General features: G+C 34.5%; 1 protein-coding gene across 1 annotated transcript in view; it reads right to left on the bottom strand.

Moving 5' to 3' along the window:
• The window catches only part of RpL7A (ribosomal protein L7A), a 68,218-nt gene extending 57,909 nt beyond the window's left edge, over positions 1–10,309 (bottom strand). The window contains exon 1 of the mRNA XM_090396530.1: positions 10,141–10,309. Within this exon, the coding sequence (XP_090252656.1) occupies positions 10,141–10,155 (15 nt within the window). The 5' untranslated portion in view covers positions 10,156–10,309. The remainder of the gene's footprint in view (positions 1–10,140) is intronic.
• Between the last annotated feature and the right edge of the window lie 8,502 nt (positions 10,310–18,811).

Raw genomic sequence — 18,811 nt, 5'->3', positions numbered from 1 at the left:
GCAAATAATTTTAGTCATGAATTTGCAAAAATTTTAAAAATGTGTCAACTTCAGATGTATCCAAGCCATGAAAGGGATAAGTATGGCACTAACCCTGATTAAACATGGATATTTAATGTCACCTTAGATGATTTAAAAGTCATCTTTGCTACCAAAAACAGGAAGCTAAACCTTTTGCCCATCCAAGGATAACTGCAAAAAACAAACACTTGATCACAATATAATTCATCCAAGTGTGGATGAATGGCAAGCATCACATACCTCAAAAATAATCAGTGAAGATGAGTGCATGATTGTTTGGGTAATATCCAAAAATCCCTGCTTGTGTAGGGATTTCAAAACCCTGAAAAAAGTGCTATCTCCAGGTCATGAAAGGATGCAATTAAAGTATAACACTAATCTTGATTAACAATGGATACTTAATTTTATCTTGGATAATTTGAGTTATCATTGCTATCCATTACTACCTAAAGTAATAAACTAAACCTTTGGCAAATCTGAGAATTGCAAAAATTTTAAAAAATGTGTTAAGTTCAGATGTATCCAAGCCATGAAATAGATAAGTATGGCACTAACCCTGATTAAACATGGATATTTAATATCACCTTGGATGATTTAAAAGTCATCTTTGCTACCAAAAACAGGAAGCTAAACCTTTTGCTCATCCAAGGATAACTGGAAAACTTATTTTAAAAATGAGTACAAATAATTGCCAATAAGAGAATTTCGATAAAAGGCTGCATTAAATTACCAGAGAATGGATAAAATTATACATTACAATTAATAAATATTATAAAACGCATTTTTATTAGCATAAAATTTTCACCCTAGTATCATAGGCATCTTCAGTATGACTTCCAAATTAAACAAGTACAAAAACCAGTATTTTAAACAATGACACATGTAGCGCACATACATGATGTAGGGCATCATGGTCTAATTATATTAGGGTTCTAGATCTACAATTTTGGAAGATGAATCAGATACTAACCACAATTTGTTGCATTATCCAAGTTTCTCAACTTGTTATATAGAAATATATAATAACTTAGAAAACTTCTGTATGTGGATAGTACAACAAATTGCCTGAGAGCCTATTTATAATATACTTAACAATTTTATGGGAAACCATTGCATTAAGTGTAAGTATATTCCTAGCTTAATAATTTACTGCAGAGGAGCAAACAAACACTTGATCACAATATAATTCATCCAAGTGTAGATGAATGGCATGCATCACATACCTCAAAAATAATCAGTGAAGATGAGTGCATGATTGTTTGGGCAAGTTTAGAAAACACTTGTGTAGGGATTTCAAAACCCAATAAAGTGTTGTGCTGTCCCCATGTCATGAAAGGATACAATTAAAGTATAACACTAATCCTGATTAACAATGGACGCTTAATTTTATCTTGAATAATTTAAGTTATCATTGCTATCCATTACTACCTAAAGTAATAAACTAAACCTTTGGCAAATCTGAGAATTGCAAAAATTTTAAAAAATGTGTCAAGTTCAGATGTATCCAAGCCATGAAAGGGATAAGTATGGCACTAACCCTGATTAACCATGGATATTTAATATCACCTTGGATGATTTAAAAGTCATCTTTGCTACCAAAAACAGGAAGCTAAACCTTTTGCCCATCCAAGGATAACTGGAAAAATTATTTTAAAAATGAGTACAAATAATTGCCAATAAGAGAATTTCGATAAAAGGCTGCATTAAATTACCAGAGAATGGATAAAATTACACATTACAATTAATAAATAGTATAAATCGCATTTTTATTAGCATAAAATTTTCACCCTAGTATCATTTTAAAAATTTTTTAAAATGTGTCAAGTTCAGATGTATCCAAGCCATGAAAGGGATAAGTATGGCACTAACCCTGATTAACCATGGATATTTAATATCACCTTGGATGATTTAAAAGTCATCTTTGCTACCAAAAACAGGAAGCTAAACCTTTTGCCCATCCAAGGATAACTGGAAAAATTATTTTAAAAATGAGTACAAATAATTGCCAATAAGAGAATTTCGATAAAAGGCTGCGTTAAATTACCAGAGAATGGATAAAATTACACATTACAATTAATAAATAGTATAAATCGCATTTTTATTAGCATAAAATTTTCACCCTAGTATCATAGGCATCTTTAGTATGACTTCCAAATTAAACAAGTACAAAAACCAGTATTTTAAACAATGACACATGTAGTGCACATACATGATGTAGGGCATCATGGTCTAATTATATTAGGGTTCTAGATCTACAATTTTGGAAGATGAATCAGGTACTAACCACAATTTGTTGCATTATCCAAGTTTCTTAACTTGCTATATAGAAATATATAATAACCTAGAAAAATTCGGTATGTGGATAGTACAACAAATTGCCTGAGAGCCTATTTATAATATACTTAATAATTTTATGGGAAACCATTGCATTAAGTGTAAGTATATTCCTAGCTTAATAATTTACTGCAGAGGAGTAAACAAACACTTGATCACAATATAATTCATCCAAGTGTAGATGAATGGCATGCATCACATACCTCAAAAATAATCAGTGAAGATGAGTGCATGATTGTTTGGGCAAGTTTAGAAAACACTTGTGTAGGGATTTCAAAACCCAATAAAGTGTTGTGCTGTCCCCAGGTCATGAAAGGATACAATTAAAGTATAACACTAATCCTGATTAACAATGGACACTTAATTTTATCTTGAATAATTTAAGTTATCATTGCTATCCATTACTACCTAAAGTAATAAACTAAACCTTTGGCAAATCTGAGAATTGCAAAAATTTTAAAAAATGTGTCAAGTTCAGATGTATCCAAGCCATGAAAGGGATAAGTATGGCACTAACCCTGATTAAACACGGATATTTAATGTCACCTTGGATGATTTAAAAGTCATCTTTGCTACCAAAAACAGGAAGCTAAACCTTTTGCCCATCCAAGGTTAACAAAACTGAAAAAATTTTTAAAATCTCTTAAATAATTTTATAAATGTGTACAAATGATTGGTTTCAGAATACACAGTAACCAATAAGAAAATTTCAAAAGGATAGCTCTAGATTCTAGGAAGATGAATCAGGTGCATGAGAGGTATATTTAATGTAGGAATGTACCACCACAATTTGTTGAACTACCCACAAATATTTTCTAAACTGTTATATAGAAATATATAATTTAGAAAATTTCTGCATGTGGATAGTACAAATTACATGAGTTTATAATACACTAACAGTGATAATGGAAATGATGCAAAAAAAAAAAGTATTTGGATATATTCCTAGCTTAATTTATGCAAAGGAACAAACTCTTGTTCACAATATAATTCATAATTTCAGTTAGAATTTAAATTTTGGCTGTATAAATTGGCATTAGCATATATTTCAAATTCATAGCAAAAAACTATCTATTCACTAATAATGTAAAGCTCAAGAATTCATTATTGTCCAGAATTTGTCAACCTTTGTTTCTCAGAATGGGTTACTGTGCAGTTGACTCAATTCTCAAAATTAAGATGTCTAATCTATAGAGTTTCAATGGCTATAAGGTAGACAAGCGCCAGCCTGGCTGGCTGAGTGGTTAGCGTATCCGCTCTCCAGCCAAAAGGCTGCAGGTTCGAATCCCACCATGGGAATGGATGTTTGTGATTGTCTATGGAAATACTAGTGGTGGTGGTTGCCGGCAGTAGATGCCATTGGTGTAATTGCGGTCAGTTGGTGGATTGAGTGGTGGAGACAGAGTTGTAGAGCAGGTGCCCTCCCTCGATGAGCCTTTGGACTCCCTGGAGATGTCAAATAATAATAAATGCATGAGAGAGAAGATATATAGAAGCATAAAGATCAGCAGCTTGGTGCCACATTATTATGAAGAGCTAGAAGATCAGTGCCTGAAGGATTCATGACCATTAAATCAGTCTGGTTGACCAAATGGATAGTGTAACTACTATCCCAACAGGCTGCAGGTTAGAATCCAACCATGGTTGTGAATACCTTTAGTGGAGATGAATTTCACTGCTCCATGCGAGAACAATGCACCACTTATTTCAGGCCTGAGTGGCTTGAAATCCAAGTTTGGTCCAGCAGGATTACTGGATTATGTAAAAATATATACAGTCATACCCCGAAGTTACACGGTAGGTGGGACCAACAAAATGCGCGCAAGTCAAATTCGCGTAACTCAGGTATAATTTTGCATACAAACATACAAAATATTAGTTAATTGAGACCAGTCAGGGTATGACTGTATAACCTTTAACTCATCCACAGTACTATAGGTTTACTTTTCATAGCCAGGTGGGAGTCAAAAAAAAATAAAATAAATAAAATAAAAATGTGTATATACGGGCAGTCGCCAGGTTATGAACGAGATACGTTCCTGAGAATGTCTTTAAGTCGGATTTGTATGTAACTCAGATCCCTGATGAACAGCACATACGTGGTAATAATAATAATAGCAATACTATAATGGCTCATATGTAGCAATAATATTAAGAATATGAAGAGCCAAAGGCTTTAAGCTCTTCATATAATTAATAATTTATTAGGACACCTTCTTGGCAATTCTCATAGTAGGGTATATGTAAGTTCTGTTTGCTACAAACTTGGTATTTCTAGGTCTACCTAGTCACTGATGAGACCTCAATAAAGGTTGAAACCGGTCTGGGTAGTGACCTCTCACTCACTCATAATGTAGAACAATAATACAGCTCCTAGGAGCTGGGTTTCACATTATGGGGAAATATCAAGAATACTAATCGGAGCTTGCCCCACCTTTACCATGAGTTGCCTCAGTGTTGCACTCCCTAAAGGGTCAGTTGTAACACTATCCAGGTATTTGCTTACGCTTGGACTCGCCGAACTTTATATATTTACTATATTCGGCATGAAACTCTTTGAGTTTCTTATTCGGCTATGAAACAATATGGGATGTAATATCCCTTAACTTAAATAAGTTTATATGTCGCCGAATTGAAGCCTTTGCTCTTCATATAATTAATACAGGATATAATATTTTGGAAAAATCTGGAGAAAAGGGCAAAGCTAATAACAATGGTAAGTATTTACTGGACTTCTATCAGGACACAAATAAGTCATTACTAAAACCATGTTTCAAAATAAAAGATGTGCACAAGTTCACATGGAGAGAAGACACAAGAAATAAAAAAGCCTTTGACTACATCAATTTTGATAGTGATATCTTCATGCTCATTCAGGATACAAGTGTAGAGAGGATTTGAAATTGGAGGTGACCATTACTTAGTACTAAGCAAGATAAAATGAATATCACATTGAAAAGAGCAGTATGTAAGAAAGTTTTAGCAGCTTTTAAAAGTACATTGTAGACTCGACTATACACACATTATTGAAGAAAAAAATGAAACAAATTGAAAACAAGAACAAAACCTTGGAGTCTCAGTGATAAACTTAGAAGACTGATTCTACATGTCTGGATTATTTGAAAGACTTGAACAAACCAAGCAGTGACAGAACCATATACTAAAAAATTTTCAAGAGGAATGCCATGAGGATTACATATCAATACTTGAGGTAGAAAAAGACATCAAAAACTTGAAATGTGGAAAGGCAGCTGGAGATGATATTCAATCTGAAATATTTAAGAATGGAGAAAAGTTTTGCATTGCATAATTCAGAAGGCTTGGTCAGGTCAAATTCCCAATGATTGGAATAAAGCTTTCACAGTACCATTTCTAAAAAAAGGGAATAAAACTTGGAGGAATTTCTCTAATACTTGGGAAAAAAAAAAAAATTGAGAAAGACTGTGGGAGAGAAACTTGAAGAACAAGCTGGTTTCAGACCAAATAGATTCTCAAGATCAGATTTTCACTTAAGTTTTCTAGATCTGAAAAAGGCTTACTAGGTGCCCAGAGAAAAGATTTTCAAAACCCTACAATTATATGGGGTGAATGGAACGTTATACAGAGCAATACTTCATACTATATTTAAGTTGTCAATTAGAATTGAAGTTTTCAGTTAGAATTGAAGGAAATACAGGAAGATGGTTTGATGTAAAATCAGATGTATGATAAGGATGAACATTATCTCCACACTTATTCATCTATATGGATCATATTATGAAAGAAAGTGACATCAAGCCTGTTCTTAGAATTGGAGATGTCAAACTTAGATCATTGCTTTATGCAGATGTACTCCTAAACACATCTAGTGCAAGTTTCCCAGATTTACTGACTAGAATAACAGCCGTAACAAATTTGGCATGAAAATCAGCAATAAAAAAGACAAACTATGAAAATAAGCAGGAACATAGAAAACCTCAACTGTATTCTGAATGGAGATACTATAGAACAAGTAAAATATTTCAGCTATTTAGGCAGTTTTTAGTGAAAGTAGAAGGTTAAATCTAGAAATAGATATAGAAAATATTTTTACCTTGGGTATAATTATGTTAAAGATACCAAGCAATTTTAAACCTGGTTTTACTCCATTTTTCCCAAGTAAGCAAACAGACAAAAATGTCAAGTTTGCACCTGCAAGTGATCCTACAGGTAGTGCAAGACCAAGGCAACTCGTGGTAGAGGTGGAAATAGATAACAAAATAAGCAAAGCTGGTATGGTGGGTAGCCAGCTAAATAAATTTATATGGAATAAGAAAAAGTAGCCAAAATACCAAACAAGCAGTATATAAACTGGTGTTTATACCAGTTTTAAGTTATCTGAGAGTTGGGTTCAAATCTAATCTAAGGCAAAACGGATGTTTGATGCCAAGATGGCAGGAAAAATACCTAGAGGAAGACCAAGGTCTAGGTGAATTTATTTGATCAAGTGCTTTTGAAACACAAAATGTTAGATATGACAATATTGGAGTGCTCACAAGTAACAGATTGATTTGGAGGAAAGTTGTTGATAGGAAATTAATAATAATGTAAGTTTAATCATGTAGTACTATCATCACAGTCACCTAAACACCTTGGGTATATTTATAATAAATAAATATATTTATAATAAAAAAAATGCATTAAGCTCTGTCCAGATCAATATGCATAGATCTGAAGATCATAACTTATGTTACAGTTAGCAATCTGGCATTCCATACCTGATTATTAAACCTTGAACCCCCTTCTATACGGCGATTCTAAATATCTACCAATTTGGAAATGCTGTAGATTCAGAGGTTGATAACTAAGACTATAAGGACTGCAGACTGTTAATAAGAATAGAATGAGAGAATGCAGTTTGCAGAACTTAGGAGAAGAATAGATATTGACTTATAAGCTGGTAGTTTCGGATAAATGTAGGAAAGCTACTGCACAGAACAGTGGGTGATGAAAGAACAAAGTCATCTCTGAAAGGTGTATAAATGTAATAAATAATAGTAGATTCTATGTAATTCTGTAAAGTAGATTCTATTTACAGAGAGTAATGGATAGAAGGAAAATATACAATATCCAACCTACTGTTGGATGTTAAACAATATATTTAATGTCAACTTATGACTATTTAAGTCATCTGGGCTGGCAAAAACTGGAAGCTAACCCTTTTATCTAAAAGTAATAAAATATTTTAAAAATTTGTTAAGGACAATGTCTCCAAGTGATGAAAGGATTAGCATGGTACTAATCCTGATTAAACTGGGATATTTAATGTTACCTTAGTTGATTTAAAAGCTGTCTTTGCCACCAAAAACAGGAAGCTCAACCTTTTGCCCAACTAAGGATTAAAAAAACTAATACATGGTGAGCAGTGACTCAACTTATAATGCTAAGTTGATGACAATTTTTTTTTTTTTTTGGTGATGATGCAATTAAACAAGGGAAATGGGCTTGTGCAAAACTTACCTTTGTTACCTTAGCCTTTCATTTTCTTATGTGATTTAATCAAATTTGGATTACTGGTCAGTCCATAAAACTGAAGAACAAAATACAAAACTTAGAATTTTCAAAGCTCACTTCTATATCCCTGGTAATTCCTTGAATATAAAAGTCATTTCTATATTCATGACAATTCCACAATGAGTGGCACAAAGGGACAGCAATTGCAAATAACATTGGAGATGAGAGCAAACTAAACAAAACATGAACAGTAAATTGTATCTTCTCTCTCATACAATAAATGTTACAAAAAAAAAAGTACTTTAGTATTAAATTTCAGATTAAGCTATAAACCTATCCTCTTTAATCAGTGGTTGAGGTCCATCTGTAGTTCGATTATACCTATTCTGTTTTGTGAGGATGAAAACCTTGAAGGGGAGGGGGTGCCTCCTCTATGAGACCAGCTATCAGTTGAAAAGCCATTATAAAGGCTATCTATTTGGTTGGTCTTTCCAACCAAACCAAGTCTTTGGCTGGAAAGACCAACAAGAATTTTCAGAATTGCTGTAATTCTGAAAAGATCAGAATTACACATGCATTCATGCTGGATTTCTTGTTCTGCATGATATCTGTTGCAATAATTTTCTAAAAGGCGCTATTATTTAGAACAATACTTTCACATATTTTGAAATTGTTCTCCACAACAGTATGGGTGGAAGAGTACAGTATAATTTTCAATCCACAGATTTCAACACAAAATCCCTAAAACTGAAAAAGTATCAATAATACGAACTGAGGTGTTTGCGCTTTACCCTACAAGTTCAAATCTCATCACTGCATTACTTAAAGGTAGGACTGGTTTTCCCTGCCTGGAATGAGGCCAGTTTTATCAAGGTGGAAGTAGATTGAAAAAGTATCATATTTCAGCTCTAAAACAATGTTTCTGAATATCTATTATAGAAATTTGGAACCTATGCAATCAATGGTACTAATGTGCTAAAGATTTATAATCTTTCATGGTCAGCTATAATACTGGGTTAGTATTTATTATTCAATAGAAATGACTGCATGAAGACCACAGCATGGAACTGAAATTTGAAAACACAAAAAGGACAAACATCAAGTGCAGTTATAAAAAAGAGCTTAGCTACAAGTCAGCACAGCATTTCAACACAGATTATCACAAAAGATTGTAATTTCATAAATTAAGTTTACCATTCTTGATTCCAATCCTCAGATCAAACTAAGCCATGAAAGCAAAACTGGATTTAACTATGCATTTCCAACGTTATCAACCTGCTAACCGATTTATCAACCATCACAGCAGCAGCTGGCATAACGTTGATGTATTATCCTTTCATTTAATCACTTAGTGTCACAATGAAGCACTTTTAATATCTGATGTTACTAATTTGTAAAAATAAGAATCCCATTCAAAAACATAAATACCAAGGTCTCTCTCTCTCTCTTCATGTAGTTTCCTCAGTGAGAGGGTGCAGCACCATGTCCTTCCAATTTTCTCTGTTGGTAGCCTTCCTTTTTGTTTCTGCATAGCCATGTGACCCTGTCCATGATCTTATATTTTCAAGTCATGTCCTTAATTTTTTGCCTTTTTTGTATAGTTTGTCCTTTTTGTATAGTATAGAATTGAAATTTGTACCCATAATTTTTCCTTCTAAAACTGTTAGTATCCTCTGTCCTGCTGAACCTCTCAGTACATGTCCCACCAATCTCATCTTTCTCTGGATCATTTCATGTAATAAAGATGTGTTCTCATTCTCTGTAGGACATCTGTATTTGTCATGTCCTGTCTGAAATTTTTAGAGCTCTCTCTCCTATAGCACCACTTCTTCTTGAATATCCAGGTCTCACTTCCATATGTGAAAGCTGGTCAAGATGCATATCTCAAATTAAACAGGGGAATTTTATCTAGTAGTAGGATTCAGGCTAAATGGAGTCAAATGAAGTAAGCAGTCAATTTTTGTGGCCTAGATGTGATAAAGGAATAACTCTGTTATTCTATTATCAGACTTAACTGCAGCTGTGTTTCTTTTTTTTTTTTTTTTTTTTTTTTTTTTTTATCGGTAAGGAATCCTTCGAATTTCGCAACTTCTGCCTAACACACCACGATGAAATACATATTTTCAATAATATGAAAATAGAATAATTTAAACATAAAATACTTTATTCTACGTATTTAAAATGATATACTAATAATGATTTATCTCAAACGTAATTTATATATAAATACCCACGCTGAACTAAATTGGTTAAAAACTACAAATTGTTTCAGCAAAATTGCAACTGCACAAATAAAATAAAAAAGGCTCATACCTTTCGCTGAACCATTATTAAAAAAGTAACTGTTCCTTGTTGAAAACTTGATCAAATAAATCAGATGCAATTAGATGCAAAAATTCGAAATCAACATGCAGAAAAATGGCTACAGCAAAGAGAGCAAGATACTCTAGCACACTGAAAGTGCCAACCGGTAGTAGATGAATGAAATCACTAGATGGCAGAATAGTGGTATGAACGGAATAACCTTTCGAGATTATTTTCATGCATCACGTGTTATTTATAAAACTTCTTATGTGTTAACCATATTTTACATCCAAGAAATTTGCAATACAGAAATATGATATAAAGGTTATATAATATGCAAAAGATTTTCTTTTACAAATAATGGTCATGGAGAAAGAGGAAAAATATATGAGGGTTGCAAATTATCTTCTCAAAAGATCAAAATGAAATTGATATTAAATGGTAAATTATATTGACGGTGTGGTATTGATGGTATTAAGCGTTTGCGGATTTTTATTTATTTTTTAATGAAAATTAATGATTTTTCGTTTCCCGGCTTGAAATAAACACATTGATTATTATAGAGGTGAAGTGAATTGAAAACGTTTGGGTTTGGTTTCTAGATTAGGTTTCTGAATTATCTAAAAAAATGTCCCTCTCACGATAATAAAAGACTCCACGTTTACAGCATTTCGTAAATATGAATACCATTATTTTTTTATTTCTATTTTTTTATGACAGAGTCCAAAAACCCTGCTCTAGAATTCAAACATGGATGTTTTCGAGAAACTTCAGGTCTCCAATAAGCTGGAAGGTGTTTTCACACTAGCCCAGCGGGTCTCAGACTTTTGAAAAAGAAGAACCTCGAATAAAAAATAAGGCAGATCTCAGTGGAAGGGATTGGAGTGACATATTTTATCTTAAAGTATTATTATTATTATTATTATTATTATTATTATTATTATTACGTGACATTCCAAGATGTCCAAAGACTCATAGAGGGAAGCACTTACTCTACAATTCTCCGTCTCCACCACTCAATCCACCAACTACAGCGAACCACATCATTCGAACCCGCAGCCTTTGGCTGTAGAGCTGATACGCTCACTACTCGGCCAACCAAGCAGGCATTTATTAAGATTATTTCCTGTTTTTTTATCCGGAACAAGGAATACTAGATAAAGAACATGTGATATGAAAAAAGAATATGTATCAGCAAAAAATGAATAATAATCAACTATTATTTTTATGGCTAATATAGTCTACTTTCGTATAGGAATGCCTCTTTATTTTACAATGTCATTGGGTTTTTACTCAAATCTTAGGGCATTACTGATATTTTAAAAAAGCAATATATGAAGTATAATATAGGAGGAAAATTTCGGATATACTTTTTTTGGATATTGTTTGATGTTGTCTTCGGAACTCTCCCATGAGTTCCGAAGACGACGCACTGTCGAAGCGGCTCACACGCCGTTACTTACTCCCACCCCTGACTTTTTCCGATCAATCCATCCTCTTTCCCAAAGAATCTCTCACCACTCTCCAAAACGCTCTCTACCCACTCTTCATAACAATGATAATATCACACATAAAAAAATCGAGTTTTTTCTCAATTTCCGTCACATTATTTACAACCACTTTCCCAAAACACCCTTCCTTTAACGGCTTAACAGCAGATGAATGCATATCGCTAGGATAAGGAGACAGCAAACATCAAAAAAAACTATGTCCGAATTTTCCTCCTATATTATTCTTCATATATTAGTTTTATAACATATTGGTAATGCCTAAAGATTTGAGTATTATTATTATTATTATTATTCCTGATACCTCCAAGAAGTCCGAAGACTCATCGCGGGAGGACATCTTCAACTGTCGCTACACCTTACCTCTACTACGAATCAACGCCATCTACCGCCCACCTCCAACAACACCACAACTAGTAATTTTTGTCTGTAAATTGCGTGTGTTCTGAAGGGCCGATTTGTATGTATGCGGGATGAAAAACCCGAGTTTCCGGGAGAAAAAACCCTGCTACCTCCGTATGAGATCGGCTAACTCACCATCGATTGAAGTCGACCAGATAAAGATTCCTTCCGTCGCGACGAGAATCGAACTTAGGCCTATTCCAATCGAAGGGTGCAATAATATTGTAAAGAGCCAATAATATTGTAAAAAAAGGGCACTCCTAAACGAAAGTATGCAGTATTAGCCATAAAAAAATCATAGTTTATTTTAGAGGAGTAAAATGGGAATTTTTCCAGAAATAATACGTATATTAAAAAAACATTTTTAATATGAAATTACTAAATTATAAACAACCTTGATTTTCATTTAGTGTGAAGTTTCATGTTATTTGACTGAAACAAGCTCAGAACTGTTTGACTCAATTCTGCCAAGTTGAACTCTTATATGAAGTTCCGCATTTAGTCTGTTTCTATATTTTGACTTTTTGTATAAAAGTGCTGAAGAAAAGTTCGTTCGCATAAAAAAAATTGTAGCAAATGGCATTAAATTTCGAGGCCTTGTTTGATAGTTTTGCATATTCAGAACGTAAATATTACGAAAACTCATTTTCTGAAACGATAAATTTAACGAACTGTTACAAAAAAAATCTCCACCATGCGGATTTCTTCATTACTTGTTAAGACTTTATGGTTTTTACATCTTCGTTCAAAGCATCCTTAATTCAATTATTATTGGAATCAGGATGATGGAAAATTTTATTAAAGGTACTTTTCGTGTATTCAAATGCAAAATGAAATCCTTTCGTATGTCATCGGTCATCTATTCTTTTATAATTTCTAAAAAATAATTGAGCACTGGAAACTGCGAATAAATATTGTCTGGAGGACGGAACACGGGTCTTATTTTCTGATCAAGGCTTAAATCCTGTTTTCAACATTAAATATTGTTACAGATTCACCCAGTAGGTTTAAATTAAGTTCATTCATACGTTCGAAACTACTAATACGGCCAAATATGTACTATACACATCCATTTAAAATCCGTGAAACAAACACGGGAAGCAAATTTATATTCAAAAATTATTATTATTATTATTATTATTATTTCGGACGACTCCAGGAGTCCTTAGACTCATCGAGGGAGGCCCTAAACATCATGTCCACACAACTATGCGATTACATTCTCACAGTATCTATCATACCTTGTCTTGAACTCGTTCACCGTCATACCACCCACAACAGACTCTGGCAGCTTATTCCACACATTTACCACTCTAAAAGTAAAGAACCCAGCTCTAACACCACTGCTAATCACACTCTTGCCCAGCTTCCATAGGTGTCCCCTAGTTCTCCCACCACCAGTCCTGATCTCAAAAATATCCTCTGAATTAATCCTATAGAATCCCTTTAGCAATTTGAATGTCTCAATCATATCTCCCCTCCTCTGCCTATCAACTAGTTTCTGCAACCCACAAATCTTCAACCTGTTTTCATATGGTTCATTCCATAGATCTCTTATCATCTTAGTCACTCGCCTCTGGATCCTCGCCACCTCCTCCCCATCAAAAAGGAACCGAGGTGACCAAATCTGGGCACATTAGTCGAGATGAGGTCTTATCAAGGCTCGGTACAGAGGTACAATAACTTGCTTATCTCTGCTCGTCAAGGTATTTTTCAACAACCAAGTGAGTTGATGAGCTGATTTAGCTACTTTTGCAGTGTGCCCTCTAAACTTCATCTCCCTATCCACCAACACTCCCAACTCCCTGGCCTCATCGATCTCTTGGAGTACAGTTCCACCAATGTGGTATACTGCTGCTAATCTTTTCACCCCAAAATGCATAACCTTACATTTTGTCACATTAAATTGACATCCATTCTCCTTAACCCAGAACTCCAATCTATCTAAGTCATCCTGCAAGACTTTGACATCTTCTGCATTCACTATTGCCCTACCCAACTTTGCATCATCATTACATTATAATTACATCACTCGAAATAAGAACGAGAATCAATTCATTTCCAGGCGATACGCAGTGCACTTAATGCATTTCGGAGAAGTTGGTTGTGATCGCTGCACATTTTCTTGACAAATCGTATTTAATATACGGAAATTCAACAATCAGCTCTTAATGTAGTTGTCAGCTCTAATCATTTCATTTAAAGCTGTTTTCAATTTTTCTACAGCAACTATTGATTTTCAGTATATGACACGGAGTGATTCTAATTAACTGTATATACAATTTCCTTAATACTGGCTGCCACTCCAGAAAGAAGCCAAATCGTTTGTGTGAATTTCCAATTTTTTCTCAGCTTATTATAAAGCGCCTCCGTAGCGCAATTGGAAGAACGACGGTACATTACGCCCTTCGATTGGAATAGGCCTAAGTTCGATTCTCGTCGCGACGGGAGGAATCTTTATCTGGTCGATTTCAATCGATGGTGAGTTAGCCGATCTCATACGGAGGTAGCAGGGTTTTTTCTCCCGGAAACTCGGGTTTTTCATCCCGCATACATACAAATCGGCCCTTCAGAACACACGCAATTTACAGACAAAAATTACTAGTTGTGGTGGTGTTGGAGGTGGGCGGTAGATGGCGTTGATTAGTAGTAGAGGTAAGGTGTAGCGACAGTTGAAGATGTCCTCCCGCGATGAGTCTTCGGACTCCTTGGAGGTATCAGGAATAATAATAATAATAATAATAATAATATTCATAGCCATTAAAAGTCAACAGATTTTCGCAATTTTCAACATCTACATTTTCATTCAAATATAGAAAATAATATTGACTACTACTCTGGTAATTAGTTGTTTTTTTCATAATTTGTGCAATTTTTGGAATTCTTCGATTGACTGTTGTTTAACGGAATAATAATTGAAGAGATCGATTCTTTCATCTCATCACTACCTCCTCATCCTGTTCATCACACTCTCTTTTCATTTCCATTTTCCCTTCCCTTCCTCTTCCATCCTCTCTTCCTGTCCCTTTTTGTAGTATCATTCATGATACCATTCCCACTTTTTACTTCACTAGATCGATAGAGTGAATGCATAATCTTTAAACACATCTCCTATACCTTCAGGACAGCAATCGATTTGATAATTCTTTGAGATAGAGAGCCATTGGACAAGTTGAAGCCGGACAGTTGCAGGTGAATGCGTCATGCTGGCTTAAGTGTCCGGCACCATGGAGGTGGTTCCAAGATAGAGGAACCATTGCAAGAACAGCTGCCAAAGTCACCCGGTGACAACATTAATCAGATCAGACTACTATCTAGGTCTAAACAAAACGGAACCCTGGGATAACCTCTCAACACTTCTCTTTTGATTGCTGCGCTCACAAGTAAAAATATTTCCAATCGGACTGATTTAAGGCGGCCGGAAATGGGGACCAGTCACCAATCTGACTGGTCCCATTTCCAAAAGTCTCTGAATATCTTCTCACCTTAAATACATACTTTTGTTACCCTATTTGCAGGCTATTGCCTGTAGTGGGGGTGAGCAAAAGTATTGATTATATAATGTCTTTAAGGAAGCAACTAGACAATGTAAATGTGATACACCAGTGAGGTCGTATTCTGTAAAAGAGTGATTATCACTCGCATATATGTGTCTCGGTGCTGCAATTGGAAGAATTGGTGAGTTAGCTGATTTATACGGAGGTATCCACGTTTTTTCTCAAGGAAATGAGGTTTTTATCTCGCATATAGACAAATTGGCCTTCAGGACACACGAAATTTACGGACAAACAAATTTACTAGTGTGGTGGTAAGCAGAGGATGGTGTTAGTGTGAATGTAGATGGTAGTTGCTTTTCGCTGTTATTGATGAAGTGCTGGAGACTGAGAGTTGTAGAGTAAGTGCCCTCCGTCGATGAATCCTTGGACTCCTTGAAAGTGTCATATAAAATAGAAATTTCTTATAAGTCGAGGAATGACTGCATATATGTGCTGTTAAGATCCACTTCTGAACTTACAATAGTCACTTATTTCTCTCGTTTGTATTCTTCTTTTGCGATACATTCCATTGCAAAAGCAAAATGGCGTACGGCTTGTATAAAGGAATACATCACAGTAGCTTCAAAGTTACCTAAGAAAACAACGTTTTGGCATACCATTTTTGGATAATCATAGATGATATTCGTTGGTACAATCCCAAATGGAAATATTATTTTACCATGGCAAAAATTGATATTTTTCCAGTTGCTAATCTTCACTAATTCTTTTTAGTTAAACTAAATTAGAATCTTGCAAAATATTTTCTTTTACTTCTTGCTACCCGTTTATATTCTAACCACCCTTCCATTATTCTCATCTACTATGAACGACTTTTCTTCTTTAACCCTTTGGAGTGTTAACATTTGTTGATTTTCAACTGAATATGATATAGTTTCAAATGGAAATAGAAGGTTTTTTCCTTCTCTGAAAACTAGTTTCTTCATCGCGCTGAAAGCATACCTGTTAGAAGAACATACGAAATTACAGAATACATTGGACATATTCTTAGTTGCTTCTGCTGCAATTCTAAAACAACAACCTATAACTCACACACTCAGATTTAAGTATAATTTAGGAAGGATTGTTAATTTCAACCTTGAATAATGGATACGATCTAAAAATATAACTGTGAAGTTCGAAGTATGAACACATGCTACCTTTATAATTAATATCATAAAATAAATCCTAAAAAAGGTCTCACATGCTCTCCCCATAGAGCATAGATGAGCCAATTTTAGTAGTCTAACTTTTGGAGACTGAGGCGGATAGTCAAATTTTACCATTAGCCAATAAGAGACAACTTAACCACGACCATCACTTATTTTAAACGCCATCCAGCGAAGATAGTATGGCAGATAGGAACCACTATTTTGTGTTGCTGACTCTAAGGCAATATATTATTTTCTGAAATAATGTTGGTCCTGTGCTCGATATGTGAATTTCCTGGAGAAAAAGACTCACTTTCCCGTTCCAAAGATCGACTAAATCAGAGCATGGTTAAACAAGGTTAAGAAGAAGTTCTCTATCCTGACTAAAATCGAATTTAGAACCTCTTTCTTCGGGCGGCCTAGCGTTATGAATTATTATTATTATTATTATTATTATTATTATTATTATTATTATTATTATTATTATTATTATTATTATTATTATTATTATTATTATTCCAACAACTAGCAAATGACTTTAACCAATACTTTGCAGACTCCTTCAAAGAACTGCCCCAGAAATATTCCCCCAATCACAAAACGAGACCCTCCACTTGGACCACAATCAAAACAGACATTATGGTTCCCAACCATAAAAGAAGCAGAACTTCTCTCAGCAATACATCAAATCAAACCAAGCAAAGGCCCAGGAATAGATGGTATCAGACCTAAAGATATAAAGCAACATGCAACTAGTTTAAGTCCCATCCTACGAAAACTAATAAATCAATCAAATATCATAAAATAAATCCTAAAACAGGACAGATACCAAGTATGCTAAAGACCGCCATAATCACACCCATATACAAACAAGGAAAAATAAATTTAATCAGCAATTACAGACTCATAGCAACATTACCAATTATCAATCAAATTATGGAGCGGATCATAGTGAAGAAACTCACAACGTACACTGAGATCTTTCATATTATTCCCAAAACACAATATGGTTTTCCGAAAAATAAGGGAACAACATCTCTCTTGGAAGACTTTACAGACGTAATTAATACCGCCTTAGACAAAAACAAAATTGCCATGGCAGTCTTTATAGATCTAACTAAAGCATTCGATACACTTACATATCAAACCTTGTTAGAAGAGCTGAGGGATGTTGGAATAGACGGGCCTCTTCACAGGTGGTTTACAAACTATCTCAAAAATAGAAAACATATCACACGTATCGGATCAAACCGAAGCAGAGAGCTACCAGTAACCAGTGGAGTGCCACAGGGAGCTGTGGCACTCTCTCCCCAACTCTATTCAACATTTACACTCACGATATTAATCAGTTACCACTCAAAGGGAAGATATTCAATACGCAGACGACACAGCAATAATATCCATCGATAACAAAGCAAACATGGCCCAAACAAATATGCAACATGATAAAAATCTGATCATAGACTGGCTCACGAAAAACTCCATACATCTAAACTCAGAAAAGACAAAATTAATGATATTCAGAAATCCACTGAAGTCGACCAGTTGATAACAAATATATAACCATCCAACATCCACTTTTCAACATAAAAAACACGCAGAACAGCAAAATCACTACAATCACTCAGGTTGAAACAATACGATACCATGGAATTTACTTCGATGCAGATATGAACTGGAATAGCCACATAAACCATCTACACAACAAACTCCGAACAATAAGTGGCAAATTCTACAGGTTAACACGTTAATTGCCAATCACGCGATATCGCGCGATGCGAGTTCTCACCAAACGGCCGATCAAGCGTAATCGCGTGGACGTCGCTAACTAAATAAAAAAATAAAAAAAATGTGGCCACCACACGAAATTCCAATTTTCAGCTTGGCAATGAGAGTGTTAAAAGACATAGTTCCCATGCGCCTAAAAACACTAATATACAAAGCACTATGCCAAAATATACTAAGATACACTATAACAATGTATGCTTTCTGTGCACCCTACAAATTAAATAGATTAATGTCGCTACAGTACAAAATGACAAAAACTGATCTTTGGAACAAAGAGAAAATAACGACTTTATATATA

Source organism: Typopeltis vanoorti, chromosome 8, assembly GCF_054136105.1.
Source record: "Typopeltis vanoorti isolate ZY-2024b chromosome 8, IOZ_Tvanoo_1.0, whole genome shotgun sequence".
Classification (NCBI taxonomy): domain Eukaryota; kingdom Metazoa; phylum Arthropoda; class Arachnida; order Uropygi; family Thelyphonidae; genus Typopeltis; species Typopeltis vanoorti.
Note: the sequence above shows the minus strand (reverse complement) of the source record. Positions and strands in the feature narration are given on the sequence as shown.